The following is an 18915-nucleotide window of genomic DNA, read 5'->3' as shown; positions in this document are numbered from 1 at the left end:
TAAGCCATAATCATCAAAATTATATCAAATAAAGGCTTGAAATATCTTACTTTGCTTGTAATGAGTCTATATAATATATTAGTTTCACCTTTTAAGTTGAATTACTGAAATTAATGAACTTTTGCACGATATTCTAATTTTTCGAGTTTCACCTGTAAGATCTTATCTCTGCAGACTACGTGAAACAACCAGAATTCAAAACCCATTTAAGATAGGTCTTACAATAATTATAATTCACAATCAGATTCATGGAAAAAGCTTTACTATGAAGCACTTTTGGCAAACAATCACATTATATTGCAGATAGACTCTCTCAAACATTAGACATGCAGAATTAAATTCCATAGTAGGAATATGACTTTGTGACATCCCCTTACTTCAGTTGAATTGCTCATTTCATACCAAGAACTTTTGTGCCTAATGACCATTCAGGTTTTATTGATATTACCACTGGGGCATGGAGGGTGGACAAGCCTCCATACTGTTCCAAGGAAAAACACTTGACGTGATTAAGAAAACAGAGACAGAGTGCAGTGCAGTGCAGTATCCCAGAGCTCTGGAAGACCACTGCAACCGCACTTCAGAGCTCCAAGAACAGCTGGTGTATTACCACAATCAAACATGGTCAGAGGCAGAAATAAGTCCCAGGAGAAGAGTCTGGAATCACAGAAAGCCAATCACAGGATTCTTTTATTATGCCTTATGCTAGTGTCTTGCACACAAACACATAAATCAAAGCAGCTTATACCCCAGGGAGAAGGTAATGGATGCAGGACTGTTGACCTTTATGTGTGAAGGTCGATTTGATGAATGGCTCTGTAGGGTCAGTGTACTGATTGGGTATTCTGAAGTCAGTCAAGAGCACACATGCATCTCTTTGGTTTAAATTAACACTGGGTCTCATCTGAATACTAAAGGTCACAAGCCATGATTTAACAATTACACAGTGTTGGAGACACTGTTTGCATCACCTCTCCAAATAACTCCAGTGTCCTGCTTTGATACAATTGACCTAAACAAGACACAAAGAAGATCACGTAAAAAGGAAATAAAAGCAGCAATCCCATCAGTACAAGGGTTGTTTTGCTACATTAAACAGAGATGACCGGGGACATGCCAGATGCAAATAAAACACAGAATTTCTTTAATTTTCCAGAAAGAAGTATATATGTATAATAACTTAATGATAAAGAATATGATAGAATGTTCTTCTACAGAGAGACCTACTTGCATCTCAGTACAGGTGAGGAGACATGCATCAGTTTCTCTGATGCTCAAGTGTGACCACAAGCAATAGACCTTCTTCACTGTAGTGATATTTTTGATTTTTAATGTGAAGGAAAACGAGGCTGTGAGGGATGGACCTACAGTCTCCTCACTGGTATGCACTGGATAAAGCTGCTAGATCACATTTTATTTTCCACAACTTTCTTTTGTCTACTAAAGGAAAGTTTTTTTTTTTCTTCAGCAGTATGATCCAAAACATTTTAAACAACAGTACAACCCATAGAAGAGACTGTAAGTCTATCCCCCAAAGCCTCTGTGTCATTCCTGTCAAAAATTCAACATGGCGCTCAGGGCCGGTACTATGTAATCTTTGATATTTAGGGTGGGCAAGGGCTTGTCTTTTCGTCAGACTGGGGTAGGTGGCGACCTTGATTGTTTCACTATTCAACTTGCTATCCAACTGTTAATTATGCCTTGCAAAAGTATTCAGACCCCTGACCAATTCTCTCATATAACCGAATTGCAAATGGTACACTGAAATTTCATTCTGAATGATATTTTATTTTAAAACGCTGAAACTCAAAATAAATTATTGTAAGGTGACATTGTTTTTTTGTTGGGAAATAATTTTTTTATGAAAAATCTTGCTTGCATAAGTATTCAACCCCCACACAATGCTATTTGGTCGAGCCACATTTTGCTGCAATAACTGCTTTAAGAATTTTGGGGAACATGTACCAGTTTTGCACACAGTGACAAAGTGATTTTTGCCCATTCTTCTCGGCAGATTTGCTCCAGGTCGTTCAGGTTGGTTGGGTGATACTTGTGGACTGCAATTTTCAAATAGTGCCACAGATTCTCAATAGGATTGAGGTCAGGACTTTGACTGGGCCACTGTAGGACACTTATCTTTTTTTCTTTGAGCCACTCCAATGTTGCTTTAGCCTTGTGCTTGGGATCATTGTCCTGCTGAAAGGTGAATTTCTTCCCACGGTTCAGTTTTTTAGCGGACTGAAGCAAGTTTTCTTGCAGTATTTCCCTAAATTTTGCTTCGTCCATTCTTCCTTCAATTCTAACAAGATGCCCAGTCCCTGCTGATGCCACCAACATACTTCACTGTAGGGATGGTGTGTCTTGAGGCATAGAAGTATTAGGTTTGCGCCATACATAGCGCTTTGAGTTTTGGCCAAAAAGCTCTATCTTGTTCTCATCTGACCACAAAACCCTCTCTTAAATCGCAGCTGGGTCACTCTCATGCTTTCTGGCAAACTCCAGACATGCTTTCAGATAGTACTTTTTGAGTAAAGGCTTCTTTCTTGCCACCCTCCCATACAGGCAAGCGCTATGCTCTTGATGTGGTTGACTGGTGCACCATTTCTCCACTCCCAGCCACTGAACTCTGTAGCTCCTTCAAATTGATTGTTGGCCTCTCTCTGGCTTCTCTCATAAGTCTCCTTTTCGTTAGAGTGCTGAGTTTTGAGGGACAGCCTTTTCTTGGCAGTGCCTGGGTGGTGTGGTGCAGCTTCCACTTCCTGATTATTGATCCAACTGTGCTCACTGGGATATCCAAACAATTGCAAATACTATGCATTTTTATTTCTTTATCTCTAACTTCTGTAGAATTCATTTTCTTTCAGATTCACAGCATGACCAATGATCCTTAAACAATGGGTTTTATATTCCGGAAAATGTGATTGCAACTTTAATGATTCACAGGTGGATGTCAATGATAAAGTAATTGTGTCCTCATTAGGGCAATTTCTTTCATCGTTTAACCTTAGCTGAGGTTGAATTCATATGCAAGCAAGATATTTCATGTTTTTTTTTTTTTATACATATATTTCCCAACATAAAACCAATGTCACACAACAATAATTGATTTTGAGTTCCAGTGAGTTCCCTAATATATATATATATATATATATATATATATATATAGATATTTGGGATGGGCATTCATCAATAACTTGGTATTCGAATAAGCTCATAAAAAACGAGTATTCTAATATTCTATTATTTAAATTAAGGTAATTAATGAGAATGAGAAGTAAAATAATTTATTTAGTCATAAATTGTCAAAATAAAAAAACAAGCTTCTAATTATAATCAAAACAAGCTTATATCATGTCCTCCGTTTATATATATATATATATATATATATATATATATATATATATATATATATATATATATATATATATATATAAACAAGCAATGCATGAAAACAAAAAAATAATAGAATGAAAGCATTGTATTTAGAAACTGCTGGTAACTGCTACATTATTTTATTTATGTATATTTTTTATTTTATTTATTTAGTTGGATGTTGTTGTTGTTTTTTTTTTTTTTTTTTCTGTTGTCAAGTTATTGTCTTGCTCGGTTTAAAAACTAATAAAGACAAAGTAAAATATAAAAAACTAATTGCATGGTCCCCACAGGCTACTGTAAAACTATAATACATTTGTTTCTTTTAAGTAAAGCTTTTACCAATAACATAAAACAATATTAGTGAGAGAAAGAGAGAGGGATTGAGGGAGGATATAATTCTTTGAATTCCTTGGCTTCATAGGCTATGTGACTCATGTAAACATAAATAAACAGCATACTATGAGTGCTCTAGTCTTTTTACTGTAGATATTCTTCAATTAAATATTATAATTACATTATTCTAATATTATATTTTCAAAAAGATAAATAAAAAATATTTATTTATATAAAAAGTTATTTATCCCAGAAAAGTCCACTTTAAAAATCACGTTGTATAAAGTAAACATTGTTTAAAATGTTATGTTTAAGGCTCAACTCAAATATCTATGTACCTTGAACTTATTTTTCTTAAAAATCCAAAGACGTTTTTTTTTTTAAGTGTTAATAACTCAAATTGAGCCTATGGGGAATACCCACAAGATTTAAACTTTTGTAATTTATTTCAAAATCAAAAATATTAATTTGCTGTTGTTATGGTTGCTCCAATACCAAAATGTTGGCTTCGGTATGATACCAAACCTGGTACCTCGGTGAAATGTATACATTACGCACAACTATCACGGACCAGATGGCTCCCGTTACACTCAAATTTAACGTTTTTTTTTTTTCGCGGGTTAATTAATAATAATATAAATAATTACTACTTGTTTGGCAGTTGTGGTAAATAACCAAATTGCACACATTTGTCATTCAACTAAGCCCGCTTTAAAATTGTATTTGTTTTACGTTTAAAAAAAAACCCTCGTAAACATATAACGGCGTTACATGCTCATGAAGTGACTCCAGATTAGCACAATTCCACACCCGTCCCATTGCTGTCATTGAGTGTGAATGGCAGTTGAGGTGAAGTGATGGAGAAACGAGTAATAGCACTGTACCTGTCATCATAGCAGAAATCAGCGCTCAGTGTGTTCAAGTAGAGGAGCAGAGCCACTGCACCGCACACCAGCTCCGTTATCATCTCTCAAAGCCAAAGAGGAAATAAAGTAAAGAAATGAATGACAGGAATCACTCCCCGTCTCTGTTTGTTGTTGTCCTCATTGTTTCGCTACTCCGCGACATGGGAATCCCAATTCAGTCTCTCTGGAGAGCGAGGAGTTTCAAACATAATTTCTCTCTCGTGTAACTCATTTTCAGCCCAAAAACATGTTGGTATGTACCGTGCGATGTCGCTAAAACTGACCATATGTAGATGCTCATCCTACAGAACGCCGTAATGATTGAGAAGCATCCCGTTGAAGAGACACGACACCACCCTCCGCTCAGCTACACAACACGCGTGTGTGATTTAGAATTTTCGCGCATGCGTAGAAATCACGTTCGAGCCATTCATTAGTAGGCTACCAAGTGCACTGGATTCAGAGCCTGTCTAGCCTCATTACAATAATGCTAATGCTTTCATGCTGTGTAGATGTAAAATCTCTAATATTTCCATGAACATCGCTGATTTTTCAAAACAAATAAATACCATAAATGATGAACTCTTCCAAAAAGGAATCACAGAATCATGAAAAAGGGTGGGAGGTAGGGGCATACTGTTGATTCCAGGTGCCCCCAAAGTGTTCAAGCCAAATCTATGCCCTAGGTGGGAGGTAATGTTGTATAACACAGTCAAATAAAAACACAAATTATTTATATTTTTAAATGTACTTTTGAGGACTTGAATTACTTATTTTGTCAATTTAATTTGTGTATGTGTGAATCTAAGTCATAAACAGGAACAAACCAGAGATGAAAGAGTTAAAGGGGAACACTTGAACCCCAGTGCAGTCCCTCCACTCTTGTTCAACCCTCTTAACTTCAAGCAGTTGACCCTTGACCATCAACTCCACTGGGAGGACAGCTGCTATTTCAGGGGTCGACACAAGTTCCGGCCCAGCGCTCCCCTCTGCGACTAACAGTATAAATTTATTAAATGTTATTCACAGAGATGTTACCATTTAGAATTGATCTTTCTATCTAAAATGTAAGTGACTTGTGGTAACAGGTGTTTAATATGTAAACAAGTAACTAAAATAGATCAGGGTAGTTTTTGCTGGCAATGAGACAGGAGCTTACTTAAGTAATAAGCTGTTGGCTTTGAGCAACCAAGACAAAATGGACTAATCCCGAGGCCATAAAAAATTAATAATAATGAAAAAAATTGAAATTGATAAATGACTTTCTTCCTGAGGCATAAAGTTTGGGTTTGCACATTTCCAGGAGTTGCTTTAATTTCTATATTTTCTAATTTGGACACAGACGTTTTCCATCAAAGCTGATAAATATCAAACAGGAAACAGTCAGTCATAATCAGAGCTGCCACCATTTGGACCACTCCTGCTCAGAAATAGCATCATACTCAATTTAGACCAGCAAAAAGCCACTGACATCAACTGTGTCAAAAGACAAAATAAAACCAAACCCTCATGCTCTGATAAAATAAATAAATAAATAAATAAAATCTGAAAGGCAAAGCACCGCAAAATTATTACATTTTCTCAGCTTGACACTGCTATCCTATTATATTTTATGTATCTCTATTTATATTTTGGGTAACACTTTACAATAATTTTCTATTTGTTAACATTAGTTAACAAGATTAGTTATAAGCAATCAATGAGCAATACTTTTACAGCATTTATTAATCTTGGTTTATGTTAATTACAAAATATAGAACATTTGTTTATTACTAATGTTAACTAATGTTAACATTAGTTAATGCACTACGAACTAACATGAACTAATAGTGAACATAAAATGTATTTTTACATTAACAAAGATTAATAAATGTTGTAAAGAATATCTTGTTCATGGTTAGTTCATGATACTTTATGCATTAACTAATGTTAATGAATGGAACCTTATTGTAAAGTGTTGCCATATTTTGTTCTTCATTCTCCTCTTATTTCTGTCTTCTCTCTGCTTGATTACACAAAATGATCTAAACATTAGCAGACTGGCAAAATTATTGCTGGGTGTTTGGAGTAATTTTCAAGTTTGAACTGCAGTGACTTTAATCATGGAATAATATCAACAATGAACTGATTACAGGGAGTGTACACAAATTGGACAGGACCACGAAACTACCAACACCTCTGTGCGACGCAGTTCAACAAATGAGGCTTCATTTGAGATTAATTTCCAGAAATCTATCTAAGCATTTCACCATAGCATATTGAACAGCTACATTCATAAAATTGATTAGCCTGCCCTATATCATGTAATGAGTCACAGATCAGGATGACGTCTGTTTGCTTTGAGACTTTTCATCTATTCCTGCATTCTGTATGTATATACAATGAGGAATGGTCATCTATTTGTTAGGCTTGTAAAAGGATCTCAAGAAAGATGAATTGCAGTTCAGCCCATGCTGTACCTATGAGGGTAATAATGATATTGTAGGAAAATGCTTACACTGACCAACATTCATTTGAATCTTTTTTAAACTGTGCAATCAAGTGATGTAAATGAATCAAATGTGATATAAATATCATATCATTTGTATCCATGTAAAAAATATATAATAATTAATATAAATAATTAACATGTTGTGTTTGGGTTGGCTTTTGTCATTAATCAAATACAGAATTTTACACTTACATCTGGGATAAATGAAGTCCATGATGTAAGATGGAACAGTTTGTGGAATATTTGTTCAGATGTCACATGACAATGTATCTGTTACAGAACACATGAGAGAATGAAATAACAGAAGTAGAGCACATTACTTTATTCTTGTACCTCTTTTGGCCAGACATAAATGGGTTCCCTAAAATCCTATTAACACTTCAAACTGTTTCTCACCAAGAAGTTTATTATTTTCAGATGGAGTTAATCATGCATCATTGTGGATGGGATTGGCATGTGTGCTGTAGAAAAGCAGAGACGAAGAGATTGACTGGAGAGAGAGAAAAATAACAAAATATTTTTAATACTCTGCCTCCTGTTGGGTCCCATTGAATCACTTGAGAAAAGATAAATCGCACCTCTTGTCCCTTCCAATTCCCTTTGCTCTCACTCTTCCGTCTCTGGCTTTTCCCATACAGTTCCTCATTACAGCACTGATGCCTGATAAGGAGTATTGTGTCTTTCCTCCCAACTTCCTCATCTGTTTTCTCTGCTGGCCGGAAGGTCCCTGGCCCCCATAGACTTTCCTCCTCATCCCCGATTCCGGTTCTCAAACAGATCTGCCTGGTCCTGACTGACCATACAGCTTAAAAATGTCCTGTCCTTTATACTAAACTTGACTTTAGGAATAAAATAATAATACAAAAAATCCACAAAATGTAGTGTCTTCTCCCACAGCTTTGGTAAGCTGTAATATTTATAGCCTAAAGTCATTAAGTATGTGAAACACACCATGCTTGTTTGACCACTGGTGACAGCAGCTGTTTAGTGAAGTGAAAAATGATTCCCCCTCACAAGAAAACGAATCATGCAGTTCCTGTTTAAAGACAAGAAAAACAACTTCTTGTGTTTTTAATAATGTACTAAAATGGAAACTTGTTTTGTTAAAAGCGGAGCTGGACATTCCTGGTGATGAAAGAGAAGCATTTCCTCTTGCATGCAAAGAAAAATGAAACATTTAAGGAAATAAGGGAGTGAGATTGTTTCCCATCGCTTTTCCATTTCTGTAACAGTGACGTTTTGGAATGCATCATATCATTATCCTCAAGCTTTTCCTTTCACTAATTTAGCTCCAGAACAGGAAATGGCACAATACAGACGCTATTCATGAGAGAAACATGTGCCAAAAACGAGACAACAGACTCTTTTTGGCAAAGAATTTGACTGACTGGTCGAATACTTAGGCCAACAATTTGGCCCAATTTTCTGAAAAATAAATTAATAAATAAAAAATTACACTTTAAAGGAATAGTTTGCCCCAAAATGAACATTCTCTCATCATGTATTCACCCTCATGCCATCCCACATGTGAATGACGTCCTTTCATCTGCAGAAAACACATGAAGATTTTTAGAAGAACACTTCAGCTCTGTTGGTCAATGGGTACCAAAATGTTGAAGCTCCAAAATCACAAAGTATTATAAAAGTAATCCATAAGTCTACAGTGGTTAAATCCATATTTTTGGAAGTGATATAATAGGTATGGGTGTAAAGAAATAGATCAAAATTGAAGTATTTTTTACTATCAATCTCCACTTCTTCTACTTTTGTTTTTGGCGATTCACATTCTTCACGCATATCACCACCTTGTGGACAGGGAAGATAAGTCTTTTTTGCGATAAATTAAAAATTCATTTGTTTCTCACCCAAACCTATCATATCACGTCTGAAGATATGGATTTAACCACTGTAGACTTATGGATTACTTTTATGATACTTACATTTTTGTGCTATTTGGAGATCAAAATTTTAATCACCATTCACTTGCATTGTGAGGACCTACAGAGCTGAAAAATTCTTCTAAAATCTTTTTTTTGTGTTCTGCAGAAGTCAGTCAGTCATATACATCTGGGATGGCATGAGGATGAGTAAATGATGAGAGAATTCCCATTTTGGGGTGAACTATCCCTTTAAACATTTTCCCCTATTGCTTGCATTCAATTAATAAATTGTGATTTAAAATTAGTTTATTAAAAAGTATTTATTCACTGGACTCAGTAACAGCTCATTTCCAGCATGTAAAGATATCATCAATCCAGGAGGCAATTTAGTCCCATACAGGTGAGAAAATAGAACAATTATGTGCAATTAAGTGACCTTGAATTTTCTCTTGTTCTGTCTGGCTTTGAGGCACATATCACCTCTTTCAAATACAGAAAATCAAACACACAAAGACCAGTACCAGTAAAAGAGTAGCAAATAGAATGAATACACAAATACATGTCAGGGAAAATGTTCCTGAAACAGTGGCGCACTGAATAATTAATTAGGTCAAAATGACATACCTCAAGGTGTTTGTTTAATGTATGAATATGAACTAAAACTCATGGGACAGGAGAATGGTCTGTGTGTAATGGCTGAAAATAATGAAGTGGTCAAAGTCTGATTAATATTAATGGTCTGTTATATAATGGACACTTAATGTATGTGACTGAACTGCTCAGCCAATGACAACATAGGCCCATTAAATTACTGTTTTATAAACCAGTCAAATTAATGAAAACTAAAAGCAACATTATGTGCATTACACTGAGTTCTAGAGCAATCCTAAAGAACAAATATATCTTTCTGCTATAAGCTGCAATGCAGACATTATGCAACAAAACAGGGGACAAAAGAAGTGTGGTAAGTACAAATAAAGTTTGGAGTAGCTAGAATGAATTCAGAACTACTTTTAATTTACATAGAATCAATTTAAGAATCCATTTTTACAAAATATGGTTTAATTTTTTTTTAAAGTACTTTTTGAGTGAATAGATACATGTAAATATTCACCAGTTTACTCTGGAATTAAAAATGTGAAAACATTGAATACTTAAAAGTATACGGCAAAATCAAAACAATAAATTAAATGTAAAAAATAAAGGACATTAAATTGGCATAACAGCTATGGACATCAAGCAACTGTTGATTCCTTTATTCCAACAATGGCATAACATCTAGGGGACTGGAGCGGGTCGAAGAGCTGAACAAGTGCAGAATGAGAAACATTCCCCTGTTAGAAAAGAGACACATAACCAATTAATAGTAGAAACCCCCTGTCAATGCAATGATGTGAATGATTCATGATTAATTAATCTGCATGAATGTGAGGTGTTTCTTAAATCTAAAATCAGGGATCACGCCTTTGTAAAGCATTAAAAATATGGATGGGAACTATACATTATACAACTATAAAAAGAGTGTTTCGATCGGGTCCAATAATTGGCTTAGCTGAGCTGAGCACAGCTTGTTTCAATCCAAAATCCATATTGCAGCTTCTATAATCACTGACCAGAGCATGTTTATACACTTGGCAGCAGACCCAGAGTCTTGTGTTACGAAACAAGTTTATATAGGAGAAAATTCCCCACAGGGCAAACACTAAAATAGGCTCTGATTTCCTTGCGAGTAGTGTTTACAGAGTTTACAGAGCTGTCAATGAGAAACCTTATCATATTGCTAAGCTCTTTTAATGTCTGACATACACAAATTATAGACCGCTGTTGAAAAACACACAGATCTGGCACTGGGGAGGGTTTTACTTGCTTTACATTACATGACTGATAGATGAACCCTGTCAAATCATATGGAAATGATCCACAAATCAACACACAATAATTTTTTTTTGCTATAAACAAAATTATTTATTCATGCCTTAAATTTTCAATTAAAATTGCTTCACAGATGGCTTAGCCTAGCACTCTTGACTGTCGTCACAAGAATGTTTGAGGTTTTATGTTCAAAGGCCGGTGTGCCTGACGAAAACGGAGTTGAAATGCTAAACCTCTGAACTGGTACAAGTTATGGAGCTGAGCTCAGGGCTACTTCTAGGAAATGCCAAACTGCACATGTAGATGCACATGTCTCAGTGGAGTAAACCTTTGAAAACAGCACATTTCTTTGGCTGTTTCAGAGCTGCAATGTATGGTTGATTTATTATGGGTAATGGACAAATAAGTTGACTAGGAAAATCTATGCTGTGGTCCTGAAGCATGCAATATAGGTAAAGCCTGAATAAATAGCCCCTTAAAGTTCTCTAATTATATCTAGATTAAAAAGCCTAACATTCACAGAGCCAGAATAATACAACATAATAATGGTAAACATCCAGAGAGATTTCTTTTTTCATTTCTAGAGCCACCATGCAAAACATCATATAGCATCTATTTGTCCAAATGGTCCATTTTTTACCTGCTCTTTCAAGTAGCAAAGCCGATCCAGAAGGACGAGACCCTCTATACATGGAGCCAAAGATACTTTCAACTGAGGAAGATCAAATCCAGCATTAAACAAATTGAATTAGATTAAAATACATAAAGCAGGACATATGACTTTCTCTATGTGATACTCACCATGTTAAAAGCCACCATTTCATTCATCCTGGGACTATAGCGCTCATGATAGCTCTGAATGACACTTTCAGATAGCTAGAGAGAACAAGAGAGAATAGGAATATGAAAAGAAAGGTTTACTACTCAATCATAAAATCTTAAACCCAATTAATTTAAAGGATTAAAGGAATAAGATGATGTTCTATTCACTAACCAAATACCAGGGTATGAATGGCTCCCATAATTCTCTCTAGACATCATACGCATTCTAATCTAGTCTGTTTATATCATTAGCTTCATGTGGTGAAACTCAGATGTACGTGGGCAGACTGCGAAGAGATTAAAGGTAATCCGAGATCAATCTGTTATTACTTTAGACTCATCCAGATCCAGCTTCCTAAGTGCTCGTCTGACATAGTCCACAAACGACGAGGCTTTGGAGTAGACATTCCCAACACGTTTCTCACTGCCAAAGGAACAAATAAAATCACTCATTAGATAATCTCCTATTTAAAACTGTATCTAAGCAAATTCTATTATATCATATGTTACATATACTATATTATGCAGTAGTTAAATTTAGAGGTTTAATAGATATGTTGTTTATTACAATATGTTACAAATAGAGGATGAACTTTGCACTCCTTGTTTACTTGCATATTACTGTAACCTGATGGTTAAGCTTTGACACGTAGACTCTTATTTAATCTGAAAAGGAGCTTTAAGCTTCCACAAGCATCAGTAATCAGTGAAACAAGTCTGTGCTGTGCAGATCAAATATCTTGATAAACATTTCCTAGTCTCTGCAAAATGAAGGAAAGAACAGAGGGAATCTAGACCCACTTTTATTCTCTCCTCTAGTGTACTAAAGCTCTCTGGCGACTGAAACAAAGACAAGCAGTAGTTTTCTGTCTAACGAGCAGATGATGTGGTGAGAATGCTGTTGATGAGATTTGATCCTGATGTTTGGGAAGGGAATGGCATCGGTAAGGGAGCTCAATATTTGTCATCATGTGCGTTTCATGCTGACAGCAGCTCATCGGGGGGTCTGGGGAGTGTGTTTCCTTTTTTACTGATGGTTTTCCATAACCAGAACATAAAACTGATGGGGTTTTTTTTGTTTTGTTTTTAGATTCTGCATGGAACTGTTACAGTCAAGTCACCAGTTACTGGCAAATCAATTTCTAATAAACTGTAAAAAATTAGATAAGCACCAAATTTGTATCTTTCCAAACGATTTTGTTTAAATTGTACAGTGCACATAGTGGATACCTTTTAAAGCCATCATAGTGATCCCGTAAAATGACATGGAGAACTGCCCTATAAAACAGTGACTCCATAGGCAGCTGTAACAGAAAGGAAACCCAGTTAATCACAATTTTCCTTCACGACTTTCTTTCACATTTTTATTTAGTTTCAAAGCTTGAGAATGAAACAACTTGAATCATTAAAAACACTTTTGGATCCAGCTGCACTTCCGTCAAAAAAACATGTTTTTACTTAATCATTACATCATTTTAAATGTTTGTGCTGTTTCTGCCAACTTTAAAAAGAGACTGCGTAATATTTTCCATGACGATTATGCCATACAAACAATCACATATGCGGAGGACAACACAAATAGATTGACATGCTGACTGCTTCACCCCTGAACATGTAAAAGTGAAAACAAATCTAATTAAAATATACAGTCCATCTAATTAAATCAGATAAATATTCAGAGTCACACATCCTGTAAGGTCTGACATTCAAGCCTGGCAAATTCATTACATTCAGCTGTGCAAACAGCTCTCCTTACATGAAATTGCAGTCTTTAAATACAGTAAAAATGCAGGGGAAATGCTTTTATAATTGAAGCATGAATATATGATTTGATCAATGAATTAATCAAGTACTCACCCCTCCTCCAGCAGACACCCTCTCTAGGGCCTGAGAGAAAAGAGTGAAGTTTCCAAAGAGCTTGAGGCAGTGTTTTTTATATTAATTGAATGGAATATTTCATTTGAACTACAAAAAGGATGCATGAACTCTAAAACTCTAACCATCATTCATAGGCCTTAATGATAGCAAACAGAGCCAAGTTCGATGTGAACATTTGCACAAATCTATCTAAAACTAAAGCATCAATCACAGGGATAGTTCACCCAAACATTTACTCACCCTCATGTCATCCCAGATGTGTGACTTTCTTTCTTCTGCAGAACACAAATGATGATTTTTAGAAGAATATTTCAGCTCTTTTGGACCATTCAGTGCAAGTGAATGGGTGCCAACATTTTGAAGCTATACAAATAAGTCAGAACTAAAGTAATCCATAAGACTCCAGTGGTTAAATCTATATCTTCAGAAGTTATAGGATAGGTGTGGGTGAGAAACAGATCAATATTTAAATCCTTTTTACAATAAATTATCCTCACTGCTCAGTCAATGTCCACTTTAACTTTCTTTTCACTCTTTGTGTTTTTGGTGATTCACATTCTTCATGTATATTGCCCCCTACTGGGCAGGGAGGAGAACTTCTACCAAAAAAGGACTCAAATATTGTTATACACTTATCATCTCACTTCTTAAGATATGAATTAAAACACTGGAGTAGTATGGATCACTTTTATGATGCCTTTATGTGATTTTTGAAGCGTCAACATTTTGGCACCCATTTACTTGCATTGTATGGACCTACAGAGCTGAAATATTCTTCTAAAAATCATAATTTGTGTTCTGCAGAACAAAGAAAGTCATACACATCTAGGATGGCATGAGGAGATAAAAATGTGAAAATTTTCATATATGGGTTAACAATCCCTTTAAGCCTGTGGAGTTGCACTTAAATTTTAGCAGTAGTAATAATACATTTACATTTAAATGTTCAATAAATAGATATACTATGTGTTAGTCTAACAGAATATCTACAAATATAATGTGTTATAATACCTCTCTGCAAGGATGCTGGTGATGAAAAATGTGCTTAGTGATGTGTGGCCAATGTGAGATGATCTTGCTATATGAGAACCAGACTTACGAGACATGCTGACATCCTGGCATTTCGACCACAGAAACAGGCCTGATCCCTCAGATACTGACTCATAGGAAAGCCACACACTCCATTTACACACTCTGACCAAAGAACAAATACATTTGAAATGTGTCAAAACCCCTTGTGGTCAAAGAAGTGTCTTCTGATTGTAACCTCCCATAATGCTTTGCTTTCACCACTGAGATTCTAAAGCACTGAAAACTCTGACATCATACATTTGAAAACACCACATGTTGTTCTGGCTCTTCAAAACAGATCTTATTTTGGAGAAGCGCAAGTATATAGGTTGCCAGTCCAAGATTTGCACATATATTTTAGCTTTGTTCCTATAGCAATTTATGATGTGGTAGTTCATAATGTGATCACCAGGCCCATAAATCAACTGCAACACAATATTGTCTTGCTTTACCCCATGGGCAGGGGCACTGATTTAATAAGTCATAGTAATGCTGAGATCAAAATACCATATTCTGCAGTCATAAAATTCTATTTTTGTACCTATAAATCTCTCCAATGCCTTTTGCAGCATATCCTCTTTCTTTCAAATGTGAATTTAAAGGAGGGACAATACAGGCCACCAGTAACGTTTGGCATTTATAACATCTGTCACAGTTAATGTACTGTGCTCTTTAGAGCATTAATGCTGCTTTGCTTGGCTGGAAAATAAGTAATAATGCTCCTCTTGGTAAAGAGGAGGGTAATAAATGGGCCACTGGTGTGGGACAAAATCATAAAGCATTAAATAGGTGTGGAGTCTGAAATTTGAAATGTCTACCTCAGTGTGTGTGTGTTTGTCGAGAGAGAGAGAGAGAGAGAGAGAGAGAGAGAGAGAGAGAGACCACATGCTCTCTTGGGACCTGCCCCAAGTCTTAAGGGAGTAGAGCATACAGGAAGACTTGTGTGACTAAGTATTGGCATGGGCTGCAGACTGCTGGTAAAAACATTATGCAATGATGAGCAACAAACACACACACACACATCTTGTTTTGTTTGAAACACCAAATCGACAGACACACATTTGTGCATGTTTGTACTAGGAAATGCTTTTACCCTGTCTGTCCTGATCAAACTCTTCAGAGAGCAGGTGGTAGCAGCAGCCCACACTGCAAACCGCCCGCAGCTCCTGCTTGGCCCTGAACATTCGCAGAGTGCTGGGGGCCAGATCGCCACACGTATGGAGGCCAACCAGAACTGCATCCTGTGTTACATCCAGAAAAAAAAGAGAAAGTCCAAGAGAAAGAGAGAAAAAGAAGCCAACTTAGTGAAGTCTGAAAAAACACAAAGATGTGTACATTCATCTTTATGGACTGTTCTAAAGCATTTGCCATCACTCATTGACCATAAATTATTCGGTATGGAAACATCCAAGTCAGTTTCAATTCTTGATATACATTTTTGACCCAATTAACATAATTAAGATAATCACAGGCATCTAATTGAGCTTTAATAGCAATGGAAGAGCTTCAGCTCTATAATCCAACCCCCCAGCTGAACAATTATTACAGCATAGAATGTCTCTTTGTTATTATACTAATTTAGTACAGATTAATTACATGAATTTGAGAGCATTTCATATAAAATACATACTCTAAAACACAGGAACATTTTCAAAAAAACAAAAAATTCTTCAAAATCCAAATATAAAAGAATTTATAAATAAAATGTTCCATTTGGTTCTATCATTTTAATGAGAATTTTTTTCCCCTTACATAATAATTTTCCAAAGTATGCGGTTATGGGGACCATTTTCAAAACACTGTTTTCGGTAAAGTAAAACACTGTTCTAGTGTGGATGGAAGGCGCAAACGCAGCGAAATTTTCAGGCCACGTTTTCATTTGATTAATTGATTTAGCCAAGTTTACGCCTCTTATCCAAACTAGAACAGCGTTTTCCTCTGCCATGAATAGATTTTAAAAAAAAATACCACAGTTTGGAAAACGAATGCCGTTAGTTCTGAAACTAATTAAAACTAACAAATTTGTGTGAACGTGGCCTCAGTTTCCTAATGGTATAATTTTCTGAAGTCTGCCGTAATGAAGAGCGTTTTCTATTTTCAGTGGAGGGAAAATGCCATTCTTGTGTGGATGAGAGGCGAAAATATAGCAAAATGAATTAGTTTTCAAACAAAAACCTATTAAGCCACATTTTCTCACCTCTAGCTCTGTGATAAGCATCTTGAGTTCAGTTTCTGCAGTGACATATGAGGTCAGAGGGGAATACAGACTGCCGTCGCCAACATTTTCCCTCCCTTCTCGAGATTTCCTCTCCAGATTCTCTCTCTTCCTCTTCTCTCTCTCCTCCAGACTCAGCTGGCTGGGGTGGACACGGGGTGAGGTGTCCTCAATGACATCCATCGACAGCATACTGAGGAAGCTGCTTCCTGCATCAAAATCATTTGGGTCTATTGTACATTCTCTTATCTTATCAGAAGGGGATAATACACTGGTGACTTGTTCTGGTAAAGCACAGGGCTCATCTGAAACCATAGATTTTCCAGTTTCTTTCATAACGCAGTTCTTGGACCCTTGTTCTTTACTATCACTGTTTTCGCTGTTGTTAATATGTTCTTTACTCCATTCTCCAGTGTCCACAGGTTGAGCTTCATGATTCCTAGTGGCTCTGATGTGTTTCTGATAGGATCTAGAGAACTTCTTCAGTTTCCTGTTCCTCTCCTGAGCTCCATGTGTGTTGGTGCTGGAGGAGTCAATGCCAAACACCTGCAGGTTAAACCGCATGGACAGATAGGAGCACAGGTAACCTTTCCCTGAGCCCACATCTATCACCTGAGAAAGAGAGAGATGGATAAAAGGATGCAATTGAAAACAAAAACTTGAATTTCTTTAAAGGGATTGTTCACACAAAAATGAAAATTCTCACATCATTTATTCACCCTCATGCCATCACAGATATGTATTACTTTGTATTTTCTGAAGAACACAAACAAAGATTTTTTTTGAAGAAAATCACAGCTCTGTAGGTCTACATAATGCAAGTGAAAGCAAATAAAGGCAGCATAAAAGTAATCCATAAGACTCCAGTGGTTTATTCAATGTCTTCTGAAGTAACCCAATTGGTTTTGAGTGAGTACAGACCAAAATGTAACTCCCTTTTCACAATAAATCTTGACATCAGCAGTCTCATTGGCGATCATGATTTTAAGCTCATGGTTGTACCTAGAGACTGTAAAGGCAAGATGTACAGTGAAAAAGGAGTTACATATTGGTCAGTTCTCACCCAAATCTGATATGATCACTTCAGAAGACATGGAGTAAACCACTACGTGTATGCTGCTTTTTTGTGCTTTTTGGAGCTTCAAGGTTTTGGTCACTATTCACTTGCATTATATGGACCTACAGAGCTGAGATAGTCTTCTAAAGAACTCTGAGTTCAGCAGAAAAATTAAAGTCATACACATCTGGAATGGCTGAGTGTGAGTAAATAATAAGGGAATTTTCATCTTTTAAGTGTATGTCTTAATATGTACTGTACTACATTATTTTTACATGTCTTACCTGTTCAACTTGGCAGACTTTTGCCAAACTAGCCACGACCTCTGACATTGCCTGCACCTCATGGGCCTTCTTACAGTTCATGAACTCATCAGGTACAACAACTCTGCTTGATGTCTCTCCTATGGACATTTTAGAAAATACTTTAGGAAAATGTGACTTTCTAAAACCCTATAATGATTGCAACAAAGATCTTCACATAAATATTATGAGTGCTCTTGACCTGCTGTAGTGTCTCCAGTCATCAGTCTCAGATTCTGCAGCAGCTCTTCCAGTTGCACACAGACCCCCAGACCTGACAGTGAGTGTGCTTTTGCTGTCATCAGCAGTGCTGACACATCCAACAACTTCTTTGTGACATTGCAGAAACCAAAGGTGGTGTCTTTCTCCTCTAACAGCATAAAATGATTCATATTTAATTAAACTGATTAAGCCATATAACTCTGGACATGTAAAAAGACACTACTTGACAGCTTACCCTCCACCGCCCCCATGTGCTCATGGATTGAACTGACAGCAGACAACACCTCATCTGGGCTCACAGACATGAACGTGCTCCAAACATCACGCGTGTAAAAGTCCACAGTGTGCGCGTTCGCGATACTCAACGATATGGAAAGAAAGTGCATAACATCGTCTATTTTCTTCTTCAGTGCGTCTATTGGGAGTTCGTTAAACGCCATTGTTCATGGACAGCGAAAAGTGAGAAAATCGTGTGTATGCGTGAAAGCTGTG

The 18915-nt window shown here is 36.4% G+C and overlaps 2 protein-coding genes across 2 annotated transcripts in view; both read right to left on the bottom strand.

The window, feature by feature from the left end:
• LOC127638723 (protein O-mannosyl-transferase TMTC2-like) overlaps nucleotides 1–4971 on the bottom strand; it is a 52580-nt gene extending 47609 nt beyond the window's left edge. Inside the window, exon 1 of the mRNA XM_052120376.1 lies at nucleotides 4593–4971. Coding sequence (XP_051976336.1) covers nucleotides 4593–4675 — 83 coding nt within the window. The 5' untranslated portion in view covers nucleotides 4676–4971. The remainder of the gene's footprint in view (nucleotides 1–4592) is intronic.
• A 4350-nt stretch (nucleotides 4972–9321) lies between these two features.
• Nucleotides 9322–18883, bottom strand: mettl25 (methyltransferase like 25). Its single transcript, XM_052120378.1, has 12 exons — nucleotides 18659–18883; nucleotides 18404–18571; nucleotides 18184–18302; nucleotides 16825–17454; nucleotides 15721–15868; nucleotides 14656–14750; nucleotides 13536–13565; nucleotides 12909–12982; nucleotides 12009–12102; nucleotides 11658–11732; nucleotides 11497–11568; nucleotides 9322–10318 (listed from the first exon to the last, which is right to left on the bottom strand). The coding sequence occupies exons 1-12, from the start codon at nucleotides 18861–18863 to the stop codon at nucleotides 10220–10222; spliced, it is 1809 nt and encodes a 602-aa protein (XP_051976338.1). The 5' UTR covers nucleotides 18864–18883; the 3' UTR covers nucleotides 9322–10219.
• Between the last annotated feature and the right edge of the window lie 32 nt (nucleotides 18884–18915).

This window comes from Xyrauchen texanus, chromosome 47 (assembly GCF_025860055.1).
Source record: "Xyrauchen texanus isolate HMW12.3.18 chromosome 47, RBS_HiC_50CHRs, whole genome shotgun sequence".
In the NCBI taxonomy this organism is placed as follows: Eukaryota; Metazoa; Chordata; class Actinopteri; order Cypriniformes; family Catostomidae; genus Xyrauchen; species Xyrauchen texanus.
The sequence above is the reverse complement of the archived record's forward strand: the minus strand, read 5'-3'. Positions and strand labels throughout refer to the sequence as shown.